Source organism: Magallana gigas, chromosome 9 (assembly GCF_963853765.1).
Source record: "Magallana gigas chromosome 9, xbMagGiga1.1, whole genome shotgun sequence".
Classification (NCBI taxonomy): domain Eukaryota; kingdom Metazoa; phylum Mollusca; class Bivalvia; order Ostreida; family Ostreidae; genus Magallana; species Magallana gigas.
Genome location: NC_088861.1, coordinates 39313629 through 39340926, shown reverse-complemented (window position 1 = coordinate 39340926; position 27298 = coordinate 39313629). Strand labels below are relative to the sequence as shown.

Below are 27298 nucleotides of genomic sequence, written 5' to 3'. Positions count from 1 at the left end.
TTGTATAACAAATTTAAAAGAATTTGTTATAAAAATCTAGTAGGCCTATACTATAGTTTTGTTCTTGAATGCAGACGGATCAAAGAATGATTATGAGCAGGTTAACTATCATCAATTAAAAATAAAATGAATTGCTTTATGTGATTCCGTTCAACCGATCAACCAATGAGTTTGTCAGCACAAAATAAACATGCTGCTCATAATTAAGAAGAAACACATATTTTCATCACTTTTGGAAGATCAACATGGTTCAAGAGAGGTGTGTTTCCTGCAAGAAAACGGTAAGTAAATCACTATATTAGATATTGTTTTATAATTTATATAAACATATTTTTTTTAGTATTCAAATGGATTAGGCAACAGGCAAAGTTAATTTAAAGTTAAATAAAACATAAATAAAAAACATAACATATGAATGAAAACTGTTGTATTTTATTTTCTTAGTATAAATATATTTTTCCCCGTGGGTACAAGTTGACTAGTGAAGTCGTACTCAAATATTTGGGTACGAGTTGGTTTGGGTGCGAGTCGGGTTGGGTACGACTTGACTTGATTCCATTGCGGGAAGCCATCTGCATTTTATTGGAAAGAAAAGGTATACATGGGGCTCATTTTTATAGATAAATCGTTAAATTGCAAATTGAAATTGTAAAAAAAAGGGGAAACATGTTAAAAATTAAAAAAAAACAAAAGAACAATTCAGCAGGTCAATACTTTTTTTCTTATTTTTTAGGTATATACCAAGAAATCTTCAAACATTGGTTAAGAAAAATAGCAGCTTTTATGATGCATCCTTGCAACTGTTCACTATTTAGACTCCTTGTTGTGATGTGCATTGTCCTCCATGGAATAGGGAAGGTGATTATTTGACAAAGTTCTTAAAACAAATTTTTTAGTGAAAAATTCCTTGCAGATATACATGTCAGGGTTTTACATATTTAACCCCACCCCTTCCCTCAAAACTGCGAAAGGAACAGAGCAAGATAAACTACAATATATATCTTGTTTTCTACTACAGTAAAATGATTGGCTGACATCAAAACAAGCTGTCAAACATATCTTCTTTCTGAATCTGATTGGTTCAATGTATTCATATCTATTAGCCAATAAAAGAACAGCCAAGAATGAGTAGACTTCGCATTCATCAAATTGGAGTTTGACACGGACTGCCCAAAGTCTAAGCTCTTGTTAAAACTGCTCTGATTTTTAAATCAATTTAAGTTACCGATACATGTTGTACATGAAGCAACATGTTTCTGATGAAAACGCGCTACCGTACGAAGTCGAACACGTTCAATCAATCAAGTGTTGTGGGCATTCGCTATCTAAACATATAGAAGATTTAAATTTCTTTGAACTCTTTACGTATGTCTATGTACATATATAGGAATTGAATTGATTGCACCGAGGGCTTTAAAATTGATTCAAAAACTTATCATTTCAATCCTCGACAACTAATGTTGTTTATGTTAAGAATTGCCAGATTGCTCTTAAATGTACTTAATGGTTGTGGCTGTTTGCAAACTTGATAAAGATTTAAATTTCTTTCAAGCCTTTACCTACATTAATATATATGTATTGACTATTGAACCACACTAAGAATTATTTAGTTTAAAACCCAGAATTGAGCTCGGTAGCCTACAGTGTTTGGGCATGTCTGGTGGCAGTTTTTAAGTCTTAGCTTGATCAATCAATAAAATGGGTAAATCTTCTTTCTTGAATATATACCTACTCAAATAAACCCTGTCATTACAGTGCACCCTGATTTTTGATAAGACACACATACTTGTACAACACAAACTGTTGAAAGGATTATTCACAACCTAAACATTATTTTATATATTTGTTTAGAACATGATTGAGTCATCATATTTGGATCTGATTTAAGATTTATGAGACCAATACTTGTTTGATTACAAAACATTTGAATTATAATCATAAAATTCTAGAATAAAACAGTCACTCACACATAATCTGCCATATACAGGTACATATACCAATATACTGTACTTATGAGACTGATGATAAGATAAACTTATTTGTTTGGCTCAGGCTTGTTTAAATGATGATTATTTATATATCTATTTACTACCCCCTAAAGATTTACATGTCTGAAACTTTATGTGAGTGATGGAAATGTGAACAAAATATTGGCATTCATTTTGAAGCATTTGATATATATTTTTTGGTTTTAAAATCTGATAAAAGTTTAAACCTCATAGAGATTAACAATTTTTTATAAATCATTTCCTGAATATATTTGAATCTTACTTATGGTTTGTGTTCTTAAAACAAATTTTTTCTTAAAACAAATTTTTAAGTGAAAAATTCCTTGCAGATACATGTCAGGGTGTTACACATTTAACCCCCACCCCTTCCCACGGAACTGCGAAAGGAACAGAACAAGATAATCTACAACATATATCTTGTTTTCTACCACAGTAAAATGATTGGCTGACATCAAAACAAGCTGTCCAACATATCTTCTTTCTGAATCTGATTGGTTCAATGTATTCATATCTATTAGCCAATAAAAGAACAGCAAAGAATGAGTAGACTTCGCATTCATCAAAGTGGAGTTTGACACGGACTGCCCAAAGTCTAAGCTCTTGTTAAAATGGCTTTAATTTTTAAATCAATTTGCATTTTTGTCTTACTTGTTTTACATGAAGCAATATGTTTTTGATGGCAATGCATTACGGTAACCGTATGAAGTCGAACACGTCAATCAATCAAGTGTTGTGGGCGTTCTCTATCTAAACATATAGAAGATTTAAATTTCTTTAAACTCTTTACGTACGTCTATGTACATATATAGTAATTGAATTGATTGCACCGAGGGCTTTAAAATTGATTCAAAAACTTATCATTTCAATCCTCGACAACTAAATCTTGTTATGTAAAGAATTGCTAGATTGCTCTTAAATGTACTTAATGGTTGTGGCTGTTTGCCAACTAGACTATTGTAAAGATTTAAATTTCTTTCAAGTCTATGTACCTGTGTTAATATATATGTATTGACTATTGAATCACACTAAGAATTTTTGAAGATAGTTTAAAACCCAGAATTGAGCTTGGTAGCATACAGCGTTTGAAGTATGTCTTTTGACAGTTTTTACTTAACTAGTTCAATCAATAAAATGGATAAATTTTCTTTCTTGAATATATACCTACTCAAATAAACCCTCTCATTACAGTGCACCCTGATTTTTGATAAGACACACATACTTGTACAGCATAAACTGTTGAAAAGATTTCTCACAGATGTCAACCTGAAACTTATTTTATATGTTAATATATTTGTTAAGAACATGATTGGGTCGTCATGCTTGGATCTGATTTAAGATTTATGAGACCAACACTTGTTTGATTACAAAACATTTGAATTCTAATCATAAAATTTTAGAATAAGACAGTCACTCACATATAATCTGCCATATACAGGTACATATACCAATATACTGTACTTATGAGACTGATGATAAGATAAACTTATTTGTTTGGCTCAGGCTTGTTTAAATAATAATTATTTATAGATCTAGATACTACCCCCTAAAGATTACATGCCTGTAACTCTATGTGAGTTATGGAATTGTGGACAAATTTCTTATTTGTTTCAAAATCTCAAAGCTTAAATCTCATAGAGATCAAAAAGTTTTAAGAAAAAATTTCCTGAATAAATTTTGTAATGAATGTCTATTTTTTTTTTTTAGAAAAACAGTTTGACTTATTTGAAACTGATTGAAGCTTGATTTAAACACTTACCCTTCGGTTTATGTTCTACTTCAAAAGATATGAAACAGTATTATTTTCAAAAACACTATATTTACATTCTACTGTGTTTTCCCATTAAATTCCGTGATGTTTAAATGCCTCTAAATGCAACACATATTCACTGCGTATGAATTAACGAGTAATTTACATAAGTAGTTCTCAAACAGAGATTTCTATGTTATCAGTTAAAAAATGTATTTCATGAATGTTGTCAAAACACCATGTTTTATAATTATTCAACAAAAAAGTTGACTTTATTGTTAAAAGCAACATTTCAAGAGTTATTTATCATGGATTATATTTTCATGCTCGTCGATCTCATCTCAACAGTCTATGTGAAAACCAGTTTAAACCAGTTTTACAAAACAGCTGTTCTTGCTGTTACTTATTCACTCCCTCCGTGATCTGCACTTTATCGATTTATTTAAGTAAACAATTGATTTCTTCAGTAAGGGAATGTAAATATTAGCATTGAATGATTTATTTTTGACGTCGTCGTGTCAATAACTTCCGTCAGGTGAGCAGACAAATTATCATAACGCGCTAACGCGCGTTATTCAATTTGTCTGCTCACCTGACGGCAAATTGCAAATTGCTATTCACTATGTTTAAATGCCCTAGCAGTTAGCTGTCATGTTCAGACAAGAATTGTCTTTTACATAAGTATACAGGTGCCCGAAACATTTATGAACATATCGATAAAGTAAGATAATGATATAATTCAAGTTTATGACCATTGATAGATAAAGAATATAGGTTGTTTGTTCTTTTCATATTGAACTTCCATTTAATACAACGAGCAAAGAAAGATAACTCTAATGTATTTTACAAAAATTTTCTATGGAATAATCAGATGCTAGTGATAAAAGAGGTGTCAACATTTCAGATTTTCCTCTGTGTATTTATTTATTCCATTGTTACGGCCTTAGTCTCGACTTAGCTTTAGAAATGCAAGCTTACCGTGCTGATTACAAGCCATTGGTATTATGGTACATGTCTATTTATTTAGTACTAGTCAGAGTAACTATGGGTTTTGCTTTTTGGAGAAATTTTGCAATCATCCTCATTATAGAAACGCATGCACTAAAAATGGGACACAAAATCAAATTTAAAAAAAAAAAATTCAGCTGGTTTGGTGAATTTTATTCAAGCAGTGTGTTTTGGAAATGAATCAAACTGTTTTTACTCTTGAAAAGAATGGGTTTTTTTAAGAACTATTTTTTTTAAATTGCAAAGGTATTTAATCTTAAGCATGTGTATGGACTTAGCATACAATCAGTTTTAATTGGGATTTTATATAAGAAATTGGGAAAGGAATAATGACAATTGAAACATATTTTTGACCATATTTATATTGTAACACAGCTGACTTCATAGAAATAATCTGAAGGAGGTTTGCTGATGGGAAGGGGGGGGGGGGGTCACTAAATTATTCAGCAATTATAAAAAAAATACAGTTACACAATGTTTATCAACTCCAGAATAACCCCCAACGAGTTAGCTCATGTATTAATGTGAAATTTGCTTTCATTTCTCTTGATTAAATATATTGCACTGACAGCTACATAGTTGGTAAGAGGATAGGTAATGAGGTCTAATCCTTCCCCCTCTTAGATTTATAAATTCTCGAATAAATGTAAATCACTCAAAAATTATACCGCAAGGGAACGAAGGGTCACTTCAAAAAACAGTTATATTATAATCGAAGGGTACGAGGAATAGACCGGCGCCTCTGAAATCGATTTTCACCACAGGCACCTAACGTTATTTTTCAGTTTATTTTGTTTAAAATTACGAGCAAAATAAACAATGTCATGTGCCTGTGGTTTTCTCGTATGCTTTTGTTAGAAAATTTCTCGTCCGAACTCCTTTTCTCAAGATTTAATTGATATATAACCAGCAAAATCAACTTTATATCCCCGGGAATAGAACCAAGAGAGGCGTTTACCCCCCCCCCCCCTCCCCCCCCCCCCCCCACACACACACACACGATCTCCGATCCTCAGCAATGTTTGGTGTTAAGCTCTAAATTATCCAGATTTTTTTTATTTGTTCGATAAATTTGTCTTTTGTATAGAAAATATTAATTAGCATTTTAGTGGCAATAAATGTTTATATTACGATCTCATCTGTTGTTCAACAAACTGCTTGACTTTGTGGTTCCGTGGAGACCTATTTCATAAGAGTAAAGGGGTTCGAACCACGGATGAAGCGGTACAATGGTTTATTTGTTTCCTAGTTTGATCTCAACTTGTTTTATTCTATCATATCCATCGTGGTCAAAACTGCATTAACTTCGTAAAATACATGGCTACCATCAGTATTTTTTTTTAAATTTCATTTTATTTATTAAGTTTGAAGGATAAATAAGTTAAATTTTTTATGATGAAAAAAATACTTTTGGGCTGAGAATCGGAGAATTAACCTTAAAATATTGTAATTCAGTGTCAGAAATTATTTGTATTCAATTATCATATTTTTTTAAATTAAATATTAACAAGATTTACCTACTAGGTTTCCAGACACTTACATATATATATTCCCCTTTTTTATATCAAATGTTATTTATACTGCATGAACATGTATGAGATATGTTTTCAAAACCTTGCGATTTTAGAGGTTTGCACAAAACGAACGATTGTTCATTACTCCATTCCCCACCCCCCTCACCCCAAAAAAATCTCGAACAAAGGCGCATTTGTCATGTTAATTAAATTTTATTTTGCACCAAAACATTTGTTATAAGAGTTGAAGTCAAAATAATTATTTTAGTGTTTAAATAGACTATAGGATGGAGATGAACTAAAAAATTACAATGGAAGAGATCTATAGCAAGTCATTGTGGAGTCACTATTTTTTTTTTCATTTTTTTTCCTTTTTTTTTTTTCATTTTTTACTTGCTTGTATACTTACATACATCGAGTATTTCGAATTCTCCTACTATTTCTTAAGAAATACCGGAATTAATTCAATATACATGTGCATGTCCAACATGTAATTTATTCGAGAATAAATTAGAATAAACGGTTTATGCTTTACACACCGGGACGTAATATTTACTGCCGATTTTATCTTGATCAAAATAATTTTGCCATATTTTCTTTAATTAAATTACAGTTAAGATGGGTAAAATTTGATGAATCTGGCGAATTGAGTGTACAACAATAGAATTCACAGTAAATAAGCCACTGTCTCGGAACTGAACCAATAACCATTCTATTGTCTATAAAGTAAATATATAAGTATTTTATTATACCGACGTCAAGAAAACCTTATTTGCCGGCGTTGCAGAGTTAGTTGGTGGTTATTAAGAATATTGAGTTATATGACATTAAATTTAATGTAACAACTTGGATGATCATGATTAATCGAATGATGCCGAATTGAGAGAGAGAGAAAGAGAGAGAGAGAGAAATTTGAAATAAGCTTTTAAAGTAAGAAATATATTGAACATTTGGATTGGCAGTCTCGCCTGTTGATTATATTCATGTACTTCAATTCTCTTCCATCGCATTCTGTTGCATACCAAAATATAAAATTCAATAGCTTTAGTGATGGGGTTTTCTTCCCCTTTTTTTGAAAAGGGGGGGGGGGGGGTTAGGGCAGGGTAGCAATACAGCACAGGATCTCCGAGAAATAAATCAGACACAGTGATATTTGCATTTCTAAATACCTTGGACTCGTTTCACAACGCTACTCAGGACGGTTATATTGTAGAAAGAACTTTGACCTACGTTCCTTTTGCATACATATGAACTAATGGCTTTATAATAAAAGTAGTAATTTACAGAATGTAAGCGCAAGTCCTCTCCAACTGCTGCATGGAATTTAGTGAAACGTTTAAGAAATCTAAGACAAAATATGTTGTCTTGCATAAATAAAATACCAGGAAAGAAGATGTTGGATAAGATAGCTAGCGCAAGTGCTTATTCGGTTTAGTCGTGAAATACAATTTCGAATTTATTTTTACCCAATTAAATCTATTCAAATATATTATGATACAAGTAATAGCTTTCCGAAAAGCCTATTTGATTAAACAAAATTATTCAATGGAAGCATGCGTGGATCGATGAGGCTATCTTTTAAAAAATGAATTCTGATTTTTGCTGCTGATCATAAACTCATAAACGAAACGTTTATTATCTAAAAAGAAATCTCAGTCTTTTTCTTTAATCTAGTGCATATTCATCACCTGAAATGAAATAATTTCATGTTATTTTAGGAATGCACATGCGTGTATTATTCAAGTAAGCATGTAAACTTGAAAGCGGAAGATAAGACAATTAAATTTTAAATTGGTTTTTTTTTATTTTAAGAAATATTAAGGAAATAGTAAAGGATACTCAAGCACGTTTTATCTTCATTCAGAAAATCTTGACAGGCAATTTAAAAACAGGGGGGGGGGGGTTCTCAAAATCATGAAGGAAAATCGTAATCCGTGGCGAGGAGGCGGGGGTGGTATCTTCAATTCAATTCAAATCCCTTATTTTCGGTGTCATATATTACATGCTCCGACAAAAGTGGATGTGTATTTTGTGGAATTCACTATAGGTTTTGAATTAAGATATTAATAGATGAACTGTTTCATATAGGTGATTGTTCGGCTGCATATCGAAATGGGGAATGGAATAAAAGAATTCATTTTATAATATTATATATTATTACATATTACTTGATATTACAATTATAGTTGTAATTGATATAAAGTTTATTATTTAAGTATTGTCAGCATCAAAACTGGAATATGTTGGACTCCGCTATTGTTACTAACCTTGACAGGAGAGAATCTTGATCTGAATAAAAGATATTTATATCCCATACTTTATACCTGATTAATGCGATAAATATGGGATGTCAAAGTTTTTAATTGTACTTCCTATGGCTGACCTCATTTTCCTGCTCAAATGTATTTTTATTTAATGTACCTTACATACCATATGTAATGTGGTCTGAGCAAATAAATGAACCGTAACTTGAGGGGTCCTTGGCACATGTTCACATAGGACACAGAATATAGCTCACTTGTAATTAAATTCTAATATAATTCTCAACCTACACTCGGTTCCTTCTCAGCCAATACCTATTTTCTAAATATTTTTCAAAATGAATCAAAAGTCCATGTAGATGTTGATCAATTATTTTACTGTGTTAAATATTATCAAACGATAAGGAATATTGAGACTAGGTACAAAAGTGTGTTAATTTTACGAATGAACAAATATTTGCAGATAGAAAGAAAATTAGTTTTTTATTTACTTTTTTTAAATACTTTTCAGACAACAGCAGCTCTCAGTAACTCATGTGAAGTAACACGGTCAACAATACAGGTTGTAGACGGCTGTCCAGACAGTGAGGAGAAATGGAAGAAGAGAGCCGCAATTAAGAATTGTGCAGCGTATGCCAGCCACTGTGCTGAACCTGAGAGACTTGTTTACCATTGTGTCATCAACCCTTATGTCAATCAGACACTGGAAGTTTGTGCATATGCACAGAATATTGTATCAGGTAAAGTGCTAGTTCATAGTATTTTCATTACATAGTAAGGTTTTGTAGATAATTTTACCCTTGCCCACCTACAGGGAATCGGAAATAAAAAAAAAATGTAAAATAAAAATGTGTGCACATTATTATGATACATGTATGCATTTTATTTAAGATTTCGGAGAGTAGGCTATTTCTCTGATATCCAACTTTAACAAAGATTATTGGTTGTGATTATCATTATACTGAACTGTCCGTTAGCTACCTGCATGCCAGGTTACCGTTGGAAACTTGTCAGTATGACCTTTCCTGATCAACTATTTGCAAAAATTCCCGAAAAAGAGTGTATTTGTCAACGGTCTTATTTAGCGGTTTCTATTTAAATTGAATAAATTGCATGATATATTTTCATAAGAATAATTATTGATTAGTATTAAATCCAATCTTCTGAGAGGTCCTCTGGCATCATATGAGCAAATGACCTATCTATGTCAAATTTAAGTGAACTCTCTATTTCTTCGGTAATGTATTTTTTATTATATGCATTTCTCGCAGGGTTATCATGTATTTTATATGTTTAAGTTAACTTAGGATAATGTTCCTCTTGTTTTATTATTTCTTTTATTGTCATAGGTCATTGCACAAGCTACAGTTCCAGTGGGAATTTGATTGTACCGAACTTGAGGACAAATTGTTCCGCATTTGAAGAGAAACCCTGCCCAGTTTTTTATCGGTCAGATACGGCCTACAATTGTAAGTTTTATTTCTGTTCATATACTCTACTTGTCTAATTGATAAGAATTAACTTTACAGATTGAACATTTTATGTTAAACAGCATTTAACACTTCAAAATATTTCATGTACATGTGATGTAATTTGTTTCAGAGCAATGCATGTATTTGCCGTTAAAAGCTGCGCAAACAGTTTTAATTTATGTTTATCTTATGATGGCATAAGTAGTATATCATCAAATGTTGACGAAACCAATGCAACAAAACCATTTGCATAATAGTATTATTATTATTATTATTATTATTATTATTATTATTAATTACAACTTTGAGCCATAAGCTCATCATTATTGTACTCAAGTCAAGTCTCTGCAGAGTGTGCGTTTTTGCTATGGAGAACAACATACAACTTTATCTATAATAAAATCCAATAAAATTTTATGAGATACAATAGATATATATATATATATATATATATATATATATATATATATATATATAATACTGAAAATATGATTTAATAGTTTGAATAAAAACAAAATTAAATTTAGCTTGAGCATTTAATTTCTGAACATAGTTGCATAGTAAAGATATTTACCAAGGTTACACAACACTTTGGTACATGTATTGTTTGAACTAAATAACTGGACACAGATGGTTTTATAACATAATAATTCTTAATGTATCTTGATCTAAATAAATTGTAAAGTTGGCATTTTAACACAAAGTGAAAAAACAATGTCGTGATTACAAAAAGCACATTTTCTTTCATTTTTGGCAATGTTTTCATATCTTCCAGACTCAATTGCTAATGAATGAGATTATAATCTATACTTTGTAGTGCATATAATCTATACTTTGTAATGAATCTTCTAAGTCTCTTAAATCTTTGGGGTATAGATTTGAGTATATGAGACCGAATGCAAAAAGTATCTTTTAAATGTGAAAACATATAATATTTTAGAGAATGTTTGATAACAGCAAACAATTCATGACAAGAAACACTTATTATTCTTTCTTTTCATAATTGGAATTGTTTTTGGAACACAATGTATTTTTGGTGTTCCCATAATTCACCAAGACCAATACTATACAATTCTGACCTAATAAATGTTGCCCAATTGGAGCATGACTTCTTGGCTTTACATTCTGGTAAGATTTACATAAAAATATTTTAAAATACAGCTTATGGTCTAAGTAGTTTAAACCAGTACTTTATTCGGGCTTTTCGACTTGGTCGAAAAGACCTATTGTTATTGTTCTGTTTTATTATAAGGGCTTTTCGCCTTTTGATAGTGTTCTCGATAGGATTTGTGTTAGCGATTTTTTGAAAATGGAAAGATATATTGAAACAATTATGCAACTGTTTTAAAGCTTTTGTTGATGACACGCGTATGTAAGGTTTTGGACTTCCACTTCTGTTACTTCCGGTTTTTACAAGGAAATTACTAAAAATTGAATGAAATGAAACATCTTGCTTACTTTTTGAGATAGAGTATTCAAATTTTAGAATAAGATGTATGTTGTCAAAACAAAGTTGTACAAACTTGTCAGTGTATTAAATCGTTTTTCTATATCTAACGGTTTTTAAAAAATTAGACCTAGAACTTCAGAAAAGGGGGATAAACAAATTAAAAAATCTAAACAACCTTAGAAATTTTAAAAAGACGCCTTGATATTGTTAACGTAGGAGTAGTTGACATACGCTCTAAGTCTCAACAAAAAATATCGAGTACTTCCGGTTTTGTGAGTTGATGAAAATCATCTATGGGATTTTCAATGTTAAATTGTAATCACGCGTTCCACGTTTTCTCAAAAAGTTTTCAAGTAAACATTACAATATTTCACTAGAATAATAACACACACAATGCGCAGACCGGAAAAGGTTTTGGGAACATAATTCTTAAACATAAGGGATCTGCAGGGGTCAACGTTCAAAACAGCCCTTTTGCTGTAACTTTTTTATTTTTATTCTGATTTTAATTTTTTTTTCAGTTTATTGTTTAGAATAAAGAGTACAATCTTAAAACTATGGTCCTAAGGGCCACTTTTTGACTCCTTATTGGGGTTTAAAGAGCCTAAAGATCACAATTTGTTTAAATTTCAATTTTTTTTTGAGTTATCTCGCTTTGCTCTAAGGATATAGACCATAAATGCTGTAGGCATACCAAGTTTTTGTCCGAGAAATGAATACTTACTTTAAAATGATTTTTTGAAACTATTCTTCTTGAAATTAGAAGTGTAGCTACTTGTAATTCTTGATTTATCTTTCTTTTTACATTGCACTACTCATAAGTTCCTATTTAAGCAAATGGTTATACCAAGGTGTTAAACAATTTTGGAAATAGAGATGAATTTTTTTTTAGATGTAAATAAAAAAGGGAAAATGGGGCTGTCGAAAAGCCCTTAATTTTTGTTGAAGACAAAAACAGTTCTAGTTATTATTATTCTCGACAAAGTTTCGTCAGCGATTTTTTGGAAACGGAAAGACATATTAAAACAATCATGCAATAGACTTATAGCATTTTATAGGCATAATTAAGGTTTTGAACTTCCGGTTCCGGCTCTTCCGGTTTTGACAAGGAAAATACTAAAAATTCATTTAAACACAATATCTTTCTTATTTTTTGAGTAAGAGCATTCAAATTTAAGAATTAGATGCATCTTGACTAGATGTACAAATTCATAAGCGGAGACATTTAAGAAATAAACAACTGCTCTGTTGGCATATTCCATGATGCACGCTTGCGCATCATGGAAAATATGCCAGCAGAGCAGTTGCTATTCATAACGCCATGTTCACTAAATAATCGTTGTTTATTAATTGTATTTGCATTTTACCACTCGCAAATACCCTGTAATAGCCTAGATCTAAGCATTTAGCTATTGCATTCAGACTGTAGTGTATCTTTTTAATTCACATAGATTTGTTAATAGAATCAATGATATGTTATAACACTAATTCTTTTAAAATGTTATTATAAGACATATTTTAATTAAATACATCAATTTTATGGAGTTGGAGAAAAACACATGATCTATCATATAGTGGTTTAAATCTATAACGTCATGGATAAGTATATGACGGCACACCTTTATGACGTCATAGTATACAAACAGAGCAATTGCGATTATAGAAAAATAATTGCAGTTCCTCTTTATGGACTTACAGTGGGAAAGAACAATGGATATGCAAATATGTCTCTATATCTTACTGTTTTTTGAGATATAAGGGCTCAAACTTGAGAAAAGGGGGAATGAAAAACAAACAAAAATGAAAAAAAAACTTAGAAATTTTATAAGACGCCTAAACATTGTCCAGATAGAAGTATTCAACATATATTCCAAATTTCAATAAAAAATATTGAGCACTTCCGGTTTTATGAGCCTATGAAAAAATGTCTCTAGGAGTTTCAGTGTTAAACTAAAATCACGCGTCGTTCGCTTTCTCAAAAAGTTTTCAAGTTAACATAAAATTATTTCAGATGTACACATGTATAATGATACACACAATGCGCAGACTGGAAAAAAGTTTTTGATAGACAATTCGAAAAAATAAGGGCTCTGCAGGGGACACCGTTCAAAACATCCCTTTAGCTGATTTTTTAAAAAAATTTTTAATAAAGAGATCAGGCTAAAAGATACGGTCCAAGGGGGGACTTTATGATCCCCTATAGGGGTTTTATTTAGAAAGAGCTATCTTGCTTTGCTCAAAGAAGGTAGATAATAATTTTTCTGGGTGTGCCAAGTTTTTTGCCTCAAAAATGATTGCTTACTTTTATATGATTTTCGGCTACCAATTAAATTCTGGAATTATCTTTCTTTTGACTTTCTATTGCTTGTTAGATCTTACTTAAGGATTTGGTAATACCAAAGCGTTGAAGAATTTTGGAATAAATTAAAGCTAAAATATTTTTTAGACATTTTAAATCTTTATTGAAAACGGGACTGTCGAAAAGCCCTTACTTTTTGTTGAAGACAAAAAAAAGTTCTAGTTATTCTAATAATTCTCAAAATACCTTAATGGGAGACATCCCAATTCAATGTAAACCATAGCATTATTACAATTTGTTTTCACTCCTAATTAGCGCTTACAAAATATCATAAAAACTTTGTCAATATCATTTGCCCTGTGTCAAGTTTTGTGATCCTTAAAGTTCACAACAAGCCCTACATTGTTTCATTGTTTAAATACAAATCGTTTGTTCTAGAAAGCATGGCATAGAAACACTTTTGTCGTTGTTTTGCTAACCTTTTTTCAGTTTCTATGAATTTACAATTATATGTAAATATGACACCAAGGTAAGTAAATCTATTGACAACATCTAGTATCTGTCCATTGTATGACCATAATTACATGTAATAGAACAGTTGGTAAACTAGAATTGTTACTTATTAAGTTTTACTTGTAGATTTCATCTTGCATGATCATTTAGTAAGCTACAGTATTTTGCGCAGTATTGACTAATTAATTACTTTTATTAAAATATGTTGTTGCACTATGGAAATTGTTCCCAATATAATACTAAAGTCGACTTGTTCATTGACAAAAGTATCCACGAACGAATTTAAGAGTATCATCTACATTAATATTAAGTAAATGTTTTACTATTTCAGACCCAGAGTGCTATAAACTGACACAGAAATCAACAACAGTCACATACATTGTTCCAACAACTTTTCCATCGAACGGATCATCTTCCACAGATAAGGACAAGTATGTTAATACACTGTACGTTGTTACTTTGCATTGATAAAATGTGCGTAAGGGTAAAGAAGAATCCCAACAAAGCTTACACATAAAATTTAGAGGTTATAAGTATAAATTTAATACCCTTTTTTGCTCGCCTGGGCCAAAGGCTGATTAAAATTTGTCTGTTGTTGTTGAAGTTGGTGTCATAAACTTTTCACATTTGTATTTCTTTTCCATGACAACTGGCCTTATTTCGAGCAAACTTGGCACCAATCATTATTGGGTGATAGGAACTTCAAGTATGTTTCCCTCTTTCCCTCTTTAAACTGAAATTGTGTAGAAGCATTGTTGAAGTTTTTTCAAATTTATTTGCATTATGATCCCAAATGGTAGGGCTTGGCACAATGGGGTTGGGGTCATTTTTTTAACATATGACTATATAGAGAACAAATTTTAAAAATCTTCTACTTAAAGACCAATTGGACGGAAAAGCTGTTACTTGAGTAAGAAACCTCAGATAAAGTACAAACAAGATTGTTCTTATCTTGGTTTCTTTGGAATTGGGTGTAGGCTTAATTGGGGTGGGGAGGGGATGCGTTGGAGTTAATGTAGGAATAAAGAAGACAGTGTTCTAAAATTCTTCTCCTCAAAAACCAATCGACAAGACAAGATGTAGCTTGTGTGGAAGCATCCTCAGGTACTGTAGATTAAGCTTGTTCAAGTCATCATCCTCACTGGTAGGATCAGGCTTCAAAGGAGGGATTGTGGAAATCTTTTATTGAAAAAAAAAATCAAATAGAATTAAAAACTCAAAAACAAGAACAACAAATCGGGCTCGATGTTTAACTTAAGAATCGTTGGAGAAAGGTTTGGAATCTTTTTGACAAGATATACTGTGCTAAGTTGTTTAGATAGTCAACGCTTTTCTGAGAAGTTGTTGCCTGAATGAACGATAGTGCCCCTGGGCCTTTTTTTCGGGGGGGGGGGGGTTAGGGTTTGGAATTAGTCAATTCCTTGTCCACTCGTTATCAAAGCTTGATACATGTACTTCTTTATTACATTTCAAAAATTTTATTGTGAAATATTACGAAGTGGAACAAAAAAGGATAAAATTTGTACGTGGCTTGATTTCATTTTGTTCTTCTGGAGATTTACATCTGTAAAAACAAGACAAACTGAGCTTTTCAAGACTGAGGATGTTGACATTTTGAAAGAATTATCTTTGGAAGAACTTAAGGTGGTATATATGGGACACTTTTAGTTGATGACTTTCTTCCTCTAAAAAAAAAAAGAAACCAAAAAACAAAAACAATGCAAAGAAGTTTAAATACTAATTTATTTGATATTTTTTTCTTTCCCCAAATCTGTTGCCTAACAGCGATTTGCAATGGGTTAGAGCGTAAACTACTTATTCGTAAGTCATGATATCATTTCGAATCCCGCTGGGACTTTTTTAATTTTTACCTTTCTAAGATTTTTAAAAACATATTTTGGTCAAATATTGAATAATTTGAAAAATTGTAAACCGACGAAAGTATTCTGATTATAATGTACTTTTATCCACGTTTATATCGATAGGTGACCCAAAACCGTTTTAAGCCCCATTAGTTCATCTAGTGTTACCTTGTTACTACAAAACTATTACTTTATACTTCACATCATCTAAGCAATATAGCAGTACCTTACAACTTTAATAATTATTGGATTATAGCCTCAGCTTCAAATACGTATGTTTTGGGGTTCTTTTTACATTATTCGATAAAGATATTTGCGGGGCACTATGTATTTCCAAATGCTATAACATTCATTTACAAGTATGTTGTTAAATTGTTTTGTATGAATTATAATTAAGACTCCGATGCACCATGAAAGTCTTCTCTTACATCACGATTCGATGAAACATATATATACTTTAATCATAAAAATGTCTTTATGATTTTCTGATATTTCACGCAAAGTCATGTAAAAAATGTATCATATTACCGTTATATAAAGGTATTATAGCCACTCATCATTGCGTCATTTGCCTAAATGGTATGTCAGTCTATGTCAAAGCCAGTACAGGGTCGGAATACGTCTTATTTATATATGATAATGATTTCAGGCACGCGTCATTAGAAAAGGGGCTGGGGCAACCCAACGCTCCAAACACACACTTTTTCTAGCAAGAAACAATTTTCTTAAATTTACATATAAAAAAAAATTGGGACATGTAAAATAATTTTACTATTAAGAAGGAATTAAAGATAAAGGTATACACATCCACAGATAAGGATCTTTGGAAGATTATATTTTTCTCTCTCTTTTTTATTTTGCTTGTTTATATGTTTTGGGTGAGTGTGGCTCCTTTCAAAAACGATGCTACTTTTTGAACTTTTAAATGAACAAAACTTCTTAATTCAAAATATCAAAATGCCTTGATTGTTCAGTGTTGTTCTTTCATCGAAATATTAATTGTTTTAGGCCTGAAGGAGAAGAAATGGTGGATATATTAATTGCGTGTGTTACTTTGGGAGCTCTAGCCATAATAATTTTAATTGTTTGGATTTTTTTTCGGACAAAATATGGAAAGAAAGTTTGTAAAAAACAATTTCGGAAAGGTAAATCTTATTTGAAGCTGCATGGTTCGATATTTTGGCTATTACAATATCAAATATTTTGATAAAATTCAGACTAAACTACGTCATGGGAATGTTTAGGAAATGATTATTCAACCCACACGATTGTTAACAAAGCAAACTTTAGAAATATAAGTGAACAAATGTACACAGGTGTTTTTTTTTGTTTTAATATTTATTGACTTATAAAAGTTGAAAAATAATCATAGCCTCGAAGTCTGGAGGGAATTTTAATATGCGGCGATATTACGCGGTGTCCTTTTGTGTCGTTTTTAGCTCACCGAGCTGAAAGCTCAAGTGAGCTATACTGATGACAATTTGTCTGTCGTCCGTCTGTCTGTCCGTCCGTCTGTCTGTCTGTCTGTCTGTCTGTCCGTCTGTCTGTAAACTTTTCACTTTTTCAACATCTCCTCAAGAACCACTGGGCCTAATTCAACCAAATATGGCACAAAGCATTCCTAACCTAAGGGGATTCAAAGTATCCTCAGGTAGTGAAGATTCAATGTTGTGAAAATCATAACCCCCAGGGGTAGGATGGGGCCACAATGGGGGGTCGAATTTTAACATAGGAATATATAGAGTAAAAATTTAAAAATCTTCTACTCAGAAACTAATCAGCCAGGAAAGCTGACACTTGTGTGGAAGCATCCTCAGGTAGTGTAGATACCAAGTTGTGAAAATCCTGACCCCCAGAGGTAGGGTGGGGCCACAATAGGGGTTGAAGTTTAACAAAGGAATATATAGAGTAAGCCTTTAAAAATCTTCTTCTCAGAAACTAATCAGCCAGATGATTCTTTATAGTTGTTAAGACTTTGGTCCCAGGACAATTATTTGGCGTCACCAGAAAGTTTAGACTTTGATGTAGGTTTATATCCCATATATAAACTATTGTTAAGGATCTGTTTGAGAACTGAAATACTCAACATATGATATGACTATAAAATCATCCTGTTAGAAAAGGGACTAATGATTATAAACATAAGAATATCCAGGAGGAAAATGGATTTTATTTATACGGGATCTACATGTATTGTACATTGTCCAGATAGTTTGTATTATGACTCCATTAAGCTGATTTTATCATACCTATTGTTCCTCAGGTGAGCGAGGTTACCCATGGGCCTCTTGTTTTAAGTAGTAAGGAATCAGTCTTAGAGTATTATGAGTGATAATTTTGGTCGGGGCGTTATCAAATCCAATAAAGCCCCAAAGGGTTTATCATAGATTTCCTCAAGCCCCGATAATGATTCATTATTACCTTTTTAGCTCATCTGAGCCAAAGGCTCAAGTGAGCTTTTCTGATCACAATTTGTCCGTTGTCTGTCGTTGTCGTCGTAGTCGTCGTCGTCGTCGTCGTTGTTGTAAACTTTTCACATTTTCATCTTCTTCTCAAGAACCACTGGACAGATTTCAACCAAATTTGGAACAAAGCAGCACTAGGTGAAGGGGATTCAAGTTTGTTCAAATGAAGGCCAACGCCCTCTTAAAAGGGGAGATAATTGAGAAATATTGAAAATTTGTGGGTATTTTTCAAAAATCTTCTTCTCAAAAACTATTTGGCCTGGAAAGCTTAAAATTGTGTAAAGGCATCCTCAGATAGTGTAGATTCAAGTATGTTCAAATCATTGTTCCCGGGGGTAGGGTGAGGCCACAGTGGGGGATGAACTTTTACATAGAAATATATAGAGAAAATCTTGAAAAATCTTCTATTTAAAGACTATTAGGCCAGAAAAGCTTCAACTTGTGTAGAGGCATCCTTGGGTAGTGTAAATTCAAGTTTCTAAAATCACAGTCCCTAATGGTGGGACGGGGCCGTGACTGCGGTTTGAATTTTTGCATACATGTAGGAATATATAGAGAAAATCTTTAAAAATATTCTGGGAAATTTTTCAGTCCAAAACTCAGTACTTAGTGTGAAAACACTAGTTTGATAAAACCATGATTCCCTAGAGAAAAGTGGGGCCACGAAATGGGGGGGGGGGGGTATTTAGGAATAGAGAAAAATCTTCTTACAGATACAACAACAGAAGGGGCTTGGTATTTACCAAAAAAAAGGAAGTTGATAACAATTGGCAGATTTTCATTTTTTTTTTTTAGCAAGATCCACTGTACTTAGTAGTCAAGATATTTTGATACTGTAATGCTAATTAGATCAGAATTAAGGCAATTGTTGCTCAGGTGAGCGATGTGGCCCGTGGGCCTCTTGTTTTATATAGTTTTAAACCATCGAACGATTAGATATTTAGATATAAATAAGCAAACCCCGCTGACGCCTCAATTTGGCGTCAATTGAAGTTATGGGTTTTATATTACAAAATCGATGCGTAGTGTTATCACAGGCAAAGACTGCAAAATGTAAATATAAAAGATTCTGTAGATAATTTTTGGGAGTTGATTTTAATCAACTCTCCTATGCAGTTACTCTAGCAAACCGAAACTGAAACTGTGTTTGCACCTAAGCACAAATCATCACCGCTGACAAGACTTTGTTCTTGAAAATAATCGATAAATTCGATGTTATGTACGTTGAAGCATTTTTTTAAAGGAAACTTATTTATAAATACCTTGGAAATAGTCAGATTTTAAATGGTACGAACATTTAGAAGTTTTTTGTAGTCGTGTGTATTCCTACGCCAGAGTTCAATATAGACTCGTTCAACCATCGACTGTCTCCTTACATCTCCGGCAACTAGAGAGTCAGTCTATATTTAGAGGTCGCATCATCAAGCTATCACGTGCCCTGGTATCTCTTACTTGTCGGAGATTAACGGAGACAGCCGAGCATCTGGTTGAACGAGACTAGAGTTCATTATTGGTTGGATCCAAACAATTTTTGAAATATTTCGAATACCAAAGCATAGTTTGATGAAATCAATTCTATTTTAAAATATTACACAACATGATTCATTAGAGGTTTTCTCGAAATTCTTTTCGGAAAAGTCAGAGAATTCATATTAAAAAAATGTGCATAATTCATAAGGCATATTATAAACTACTTGCCAAGCAAACTAGCATATCGTTGATTTTAAAATAAATAATATTCGATAAAATCAACTACCTTCAGTACATCAGTACTTTGTTTTTTCATTGAAATATGGCTTGACTAACCGGGAATACTCTTGCAATATCTTTAATAATACACATATCTAACATCAATATCGTTTAAAAGCGTTCAAACAATTTAATATTGGACCAAGCAGCTTTAAATGTGACTGGTTCATTTACAGTTCTAACCAAATGGTATTTTTATTCACACAATATAAATATGGTACAATATAAGACGTTTTTGTTTTCGTTGTAGGCCCTAAACAATTGAATGATGCGAAGGCGGAAGAAATGAATTCATTGGGAAGAAATGAAATGTATGATGAAAACATATAGAAAACATCATGAGGTACAAATTCATTCAATACTATGAACTGGACATAGAAAATAGAACTATTGCATCGATGATTTTAACTTTCCGGTGGTTTTGATAACATATATTTAAGAACTGTTTTGTATTTCTTATTTTTTTTTCAAATCAGTCGTTTTGAACACATTTCCGGGATTAGAATAACATAATCCGCCATATAAAAGATTACTAAATATCCTCGTACAGGTAAATGAATGAATATCTGCTATTTAATCATTTTTTGAGACCACATTGTTGACTGTGTTGCATACGTTTGCTATTGTTATGCCACGGCTTTGAAGAAAGGGGTTGTGCTGTTTTATCCTTGTGTGTCCGTCTATCTGTGTGTTTGTTTGTCTGTCACATATTTCGTTCGCATTGTCACGTGATTAAATCTTCTGTGAATCCCTTTTCATTTCTCAGAGGATTTTATCACGTACCAACCAAATTCATATTCCGGTGATTTTTTTTTTATCATTGTTGTTTATTACTTATATTCACGTTTGAAAAAGGCAAACCATCAAGAATTATTTAGATAAACGTGTTTTAAATGTTTTCAATAATATATGCAATTAGCTCTTACGGTAATCATTGTGAAGCCATGAAAAAGTTCACACAAAATTGGACGTTTTTGCTATTTCATATGCTCATACAAAAATACATATTTGCAGATCTAAATATAACACACTTTTTGTAAAGTATGTCATATAGAGGGATTAACTTTTGTACAAATCCGACACCATTTTACTGATATTTTTAGCGAAAATTATCGAACAAATGTTCGTCAAAGTATTCTTAGCAACTAATTATCAGTGATGGTTATTTCCACACTCTATGTCTAGGCATGCTATGTGGTGGTATTCATTTAAAACATTTCGATGATAAAAAATTTCCTGTTAAGGGTCCTCCACATACCTGAACAAAGTTTTCCATTCTAATCTGAACGTCTAAATTACTTTTAAAAATGGATTTCTAGCATGTGTTCGACTTGAAAATGACAGAAAAAATCATTTTCTGGGTTGGGGAGATCAATTTTTTAATTGTCTTATTATTCATGAAAGTAAAAGTCCCTTCGGTATTGGGACTCTGGACCTGCAGATTGTTATATTGAAGATACACCCATTGTGCCACAGAGACAGACAACACATTTTGGCTAAATGATATTGCATTGAATCAAGATTTTTTGTAGTATACAGTCTCATAACTGCAGCGGTGTGTGCATACAAATTGAGTAACGCACGTTAGCGCGTTATAAAATTTTTTTGTGAGACTGTATATTTTTAAAAAATCATGATTTAATGCCTATATTTACATTTTTTTAACTTCATGCCTTGTCTGCCAATGGGATTTGCACCTTAGAGTTCCTATCTTATCCTAAGGGTAAGTTCATATTAATGGAAGAGCCACAGTAACAGCCACAAGCGTGGATTTGGATTTTCGCTTGTGAAGTTGCAGTTTACAGCGTTCAACGTTTGTTACCTCATAATAAAAATCGCCATTTTTATATTTGAGTATCATTTGTGTATTGCAGTGTTATAACGGCCGTAGTTCAACACATTTTACAAGCAAAAATATGCGTTCAAATCGCTATGTTGTGACGTACTTCATAAAAAGTAGAAGTCACGATGTGTCGAGGATCCTTAAATGTCGAGAATGGTTATTTTGTATATTCACATCAGAGCTGGGTATCACATTGGGCGTTGGCTCACAGATATCTTGTATTATCTGTGTTCAATTCAATCACGTGATTTTTTAAAAATCAAAACCGCAAATAAAATTTACACGCGGTATGTGCAATAATGTCAATAACTTTACAGGTATATGTTCACCTCGAAGTCTATAAATCTGGTTTGTTATAAATGAACGCGTATACATGTACAATTGTGTTTAATATTATGGTTACTTTTACGTTTTTAATATTGCTCTATCAAATGTATGATGATCTTTTATCTTAAATTAGATCATGCTTTTTACAGCACATCCTATGTGTTCAATTGTCAAAAAGTGTTTTTCTTCCTTATATTTATTATATTTATGTCATAATCTTGAAATCATATGAATAAATTATTTAAAATGATAATGAAAGGAACAGCTAATAGACAATATTTATCATTAATTGGAATGATTGAATCACTTTAGAGGACAAACATTCATATTTATTCAAAGAAAACTTTATCACTGTTGATTGATTTTATTTTTAAAATGTTCTGTCTTGTAAACGTTTTTGTATGATTAAAATAAACCCAACAATATGGAGCAATCATTAGTAGTGTGCATTTTCAAAATCTTATATGTCGTTTATTCCCGGTGTTTTTTTAGCTCACCTGAGCCAAAGGCTCCAGTGAGCTTTTCTGATCAAAATTTGTCCGTTGTCTGTCGTTGTCGTCGTCGTTGTTGTAAACTTTTCACATTGTCATCTTAACCATTAAGAACCATTGGGCAGATTTCAACCAAATTTGGCAGAAAGCACCACTAGGTGAAGGGGATTCAAGTTTGTTCAAATGAAGGGGCACGCTCTCTTTGAAGGGGAGATAATTGAGAATTATTAAAAATTTGTAGGTATTTTTCAAAAATCTTCTTCCCAAAACCTATTCGGCCTGAAAAGCTTAAACTTGTGTGCAGGCATCGTCAGGTAGTGTAGATTCAAGTTTGTTCAAATCATGGTTCCCTGGGGTAGGGAAGGGCCACAAGAGAGGGTTCAAGTTTTACATAGGAATATATAGAGAAAATCTTTAAAAATCTTCTTCTCAAAAACCATCAGGCCAGAAAAGCTCAAATTAAAATGGGAGCATCCTCAGCAGATAGTGTAGATTCAACTTTGTTCAAATCGTGGTCCCCGGGGGTTTGGTGGGGCCACAATGAAGGGATCATGTTTTACATAGGAATATATAGAAAAAATCTTTTTAAATCTTCTTCTCAAATACTATTTGGCCAGAAAAGCTCAAATTAAAGTGGAAGGATCCTCAGGTAGTGTAGATTCAAGTTTGTTCAAATGATAGTCCCTTGTTGTAAAGTGGTGGCACAATGGGAAATGGATTTTTACATAGGAATATATAGAGAAATCTTTTAAAATCTTCTTCTCAAAAACTATTAGGCCAAATTCAAATGTTCAAATCATGGTCCCCGAGGGTAGGGTGGGGCCACAAAGGGGGGATCAAGTTTTACACAGGAATATATAGAGAAAATCTTTAAAACTTTTCTTCTCAAAAACTATTCGGCCAGGAAAGCTCGTATTAAAATGGAAGCATCCCCAGGTAGTGTAGATTCAAGTTTGTCCAAATCATGGTGTCCGTAGGTAGGGTGGTGCCAAAATAGGGGGATCATGTTTTACGTATGAATATGTAGAGAAAATATTTAAAAATCTTCTTCTCGAAAATTATTAGGCCAGGAAAGCTCAAATTAAAATTGAAGCATCCTCAGGTAGTGTAGATTCACGTTTGTTCAAATCATGGTGTCCGGGGGTAGGGTGGGGCCAAAATAGGGGGATCATGTTTTACATAGGAATATGTTGAGAAAATCTTTAAAAAATCTTCTTCTCGAAAATTATTAGGCCAGAAAAGCTCAAATTAAAATTGAAGCATCCTCAGGTAGTGTAGATTCAAGTTTGTTCAAATCATGGTCCCTGGGGGTAGAATGGGGCCACAATTGGGGGATCAGGTTTTAAATAAGAATATATTGAGAAAATCTTTAAAAATATTCTACTCAAAAACTATTAGGCCAGGAAAGCTCAAATTTTAGTGGAATCATCCACAAATAGTGTAGATTCAAGTTTGTTAAAATCATAGTCCCTGGGGGTAGGGTGGGGCGACAGTTGGGGGATAATTTTTTATCAAGGAATTTATAGAGAATATCTTTAAAAAAAATCTTTTGAAAACTATTTGGCCAAGAAAGCTCAAATTAAAATGTAACCACCCTCAGATAATGTAGATTCAAGTGTGTTCAAATCATGGTCCCTGTGGGTAGGGCAGGGGCCACAATGGGGGATAAATATTTATATATATCGAGCAAATCTTTAAAAATCTTCTTCTCAAAATTATTAGGCCAGGAAAGCCCACATTTGAGTGGAAGCATTCCCAGATCGTATAGATTCAAGTTTGTTTAAATAATAGTCCAGGGGTAGAATGGGGAATGTATTTTTACATAGGAATACTAGTATATAGAGAAAATCTTTAAAAATATTCTTTTTAAAGACCAGAAATGCTTAAACTTGTGTAGAGGCATCCTCGGGTAGTGTAAATTCAAGTTTGCAAAATCACAGTTCCTAGTGGTAGGACGGGGCCGTAATGGCGGTTTGATCTTTAACATAGGAATATAGAGAGAAAATCTTTAAAAATATTCTGGGAAAGTTTTCGGTCCAAAACTCAGTACTTAGTGTGAAGCTCAGGTGATGCAGATTTAAGTTTGATGAAACCATGATTTCCTAGGGAAAAGTGGGGCCACAAAATTGGTGGGGGGGGGGGGGGTATATAGGAATAGAGAAAAATCTTCTTACAGGTACAACAACAAAAGGGGCTTGGTATTTACCAAAGAAAAGAGGTGGACAAAAATTGGCAGATTTTCAATTTTTTTTTACCAAGATCCACTGTACATAGTTGTCAAGATGTTTTGATACTGTAATGCTAATTTGATCAGAATTAAGGCAATTGTTGCTCAGGTGAGCGATGTGGCCCCTGGGCCTCTTGTTTTATTATTATCTGCATTTTTGTATTTTGATGGCAACTTTTAGTGTGTCTTTAAAAATTGTGAACATAACATTTACATGTGGTATACATTTGCTTGAATAAATGTTGTTTTACATGTTTTGCTTTTAGTTGTATACAGCCATGAGACATGAAATCTTTATATAGATATATATGCCATCGCAAATACTGGGAGATCCTATATATATATATATATATATATATATATATATATATATATATATATATATATATATATATATATATATAGTTAAATCCAAAAAATATCGCAGTGTCCTGTTTTATATAAAGAAGATTTGAAAAATGAAAGACAACACAGAGTAAAACGTTTGCGCTTTCATTCAATCTTCAGACGTTTTGAATGAATGAAAGCGCTAACGTTTCACTCAGTGTTGTCTTTCATTTTTCGAATTTTATATATATATATATATATATATATATATATATATATATATATATATATATATTTATATATATATATATATATATATAATAAGCACAAACATTGCAATAACTCTCAAATTGACATACAGTGTATACCTACCCAAAGTGAAATTCCCTGTGCTATAAATATAGATAGAAAGTTTAGTAAAATTAACTATTTTAATTATTGATGTTTACCACTATTTCTCGACAATTATGGTCATGTTAAAATAGTTGTATTTTCAATTATGATTGTTTTCACAAAGGATATTTTTTCTACAGCGAAAACAAAGCAAATGCATCTATTGCAATGAATGTTCTTATGTAAACGTGTTTTTCCATTTCAAATATACTAGACCACTCAAATTCTTACGAGTTATATTTGGTTCACATCCTGTAGACACATTACACATAGCCTCGCCACAGTCATACATGTATAAACCTTGGCATCCGTGTCCGTGCAACTAGCTGTGCAATTTTTCCCAATGTAGCCTAGCCTACATGCTGGAATACATAATTATATACAAGAAATTACAGTAAACATTTTTTAATTAGTGATGTTTATCACGATATGCTGGAAACTATACATGTAATGTAATTAAATATTGCATATAATTAGCATTGATTTCGCTTTTCTAAAGGCATATAATTTAAACTTACATTCGCAACCGTTGTTCTTGTAACTCCAGAAATACCCATCGCAACATCCGGTGATAGACCTATTGAAATGTAAATACTAAAAATAAAAAAAATTAAAACAAGATTTCTTTTGGAGACTAAACAACGATTATCAACAATATATCATATTAGTATTGACAGATAATTGACGAAATGTAAGTTTCTTACTCAGTACACACTTCTTGCGATTCAACATCAGTGCAAGAAATGAAAAAAATAACAATGTTGATAGTATCAAGCTACAGAGAGCTGAGTAATGATTCTCAGCTTTAAACATCGTGTCATGCAGTCATCATAACGAATATCTCAAACGATATGGTGATATTGTACTAGTGTTACTATGATGTATGCAGTAATGAAGGGAACACTTCCCTCTTCCTTAATAGACTATCTAAAAGTTACATCAGTCAAATAAATGCATGGTTGTGTTTAGCTGGGCTCTGCTGAAAGCAGAGTCATGGCGGTAGGCTTACAAATCGCCAGTTACTATAAAAAGCTATAAAAAACTTCACAAATCAACAAAAATCGGACAGCGTCAAAATAAAAGCTTCCGCTATACCAAATAGTTACACAAAGAACCACGTTTTGTCAAAAGTGTTGGTTTTTTGTTTGTATTCTATCTAATTTGCCTATCTAATTTTAGTTTTCTGAATAATTACGTGTATTAAAGACAAGACGATTCATTTTGAACTACTTTACTGCGCACAGAAGAAATGAAGATTGAATTTATAACAATTGTTGCAAAATTCAGGCAGCAACTGTTGATTTTTTTTCTACTAGACAGACCTATTTTCTTACAAAATTA

At 32.3% G+C, this 27298-nt stretch overlaps 1 protein-coding gene across 1 annotated transcript; it reads left to right on the top strand.

Moving 5' to 3' along the window:
- Nucleotides 1-737: 737 nt before the first annotated feature.
- LOC105329030 (uncharacterized) lies at nt 738-25487 on the top strand. Its single transcript, XM_066071786.1, has 6 exons — nt 738-858; nt 9051-9279; nt 9889-10008; nt 14605-14704; nt 17144-17280; nt 20600-25487. The coding sequence occupies exons 1-6, from the start codon at nt 784-786 to the stop codon at nt 20677-20679; spliced, it is 741 nt and encodes a 246-aa protein (XP_065927858.1). The 5' UTR covers nt 738-783; the 3' UTR covers nt 20680-25487.
- The last annotated feature ends 1811 nt before the right edge of the window (nt 25488-27298 follow it).

Excerpts from the sequence above, each read along its gene's own strand:
- LOC105329030 (XM_066071786.1), top strand. The coding sequence starts at position 784 with ATGATGCATCCTTGCAACTGTTCACTATTTAGACTCCTTGTTGTGATG. Across the intron at positions 859-9,050 it reads TCCTCCATGGAATAGGGAAG|ACAACAGCAGCTCTCAGTAA; the intron begins GTGATTATTTGA and ends AATACTTTTCAG. Across the intron at positions 9,280-9,888 it reads TGCACAGAATATTGTATCAG|GTCATTGCACAAGCTACAGT; the intron begins GTAAAGTGCTAG and ends TTATTGTCATAG.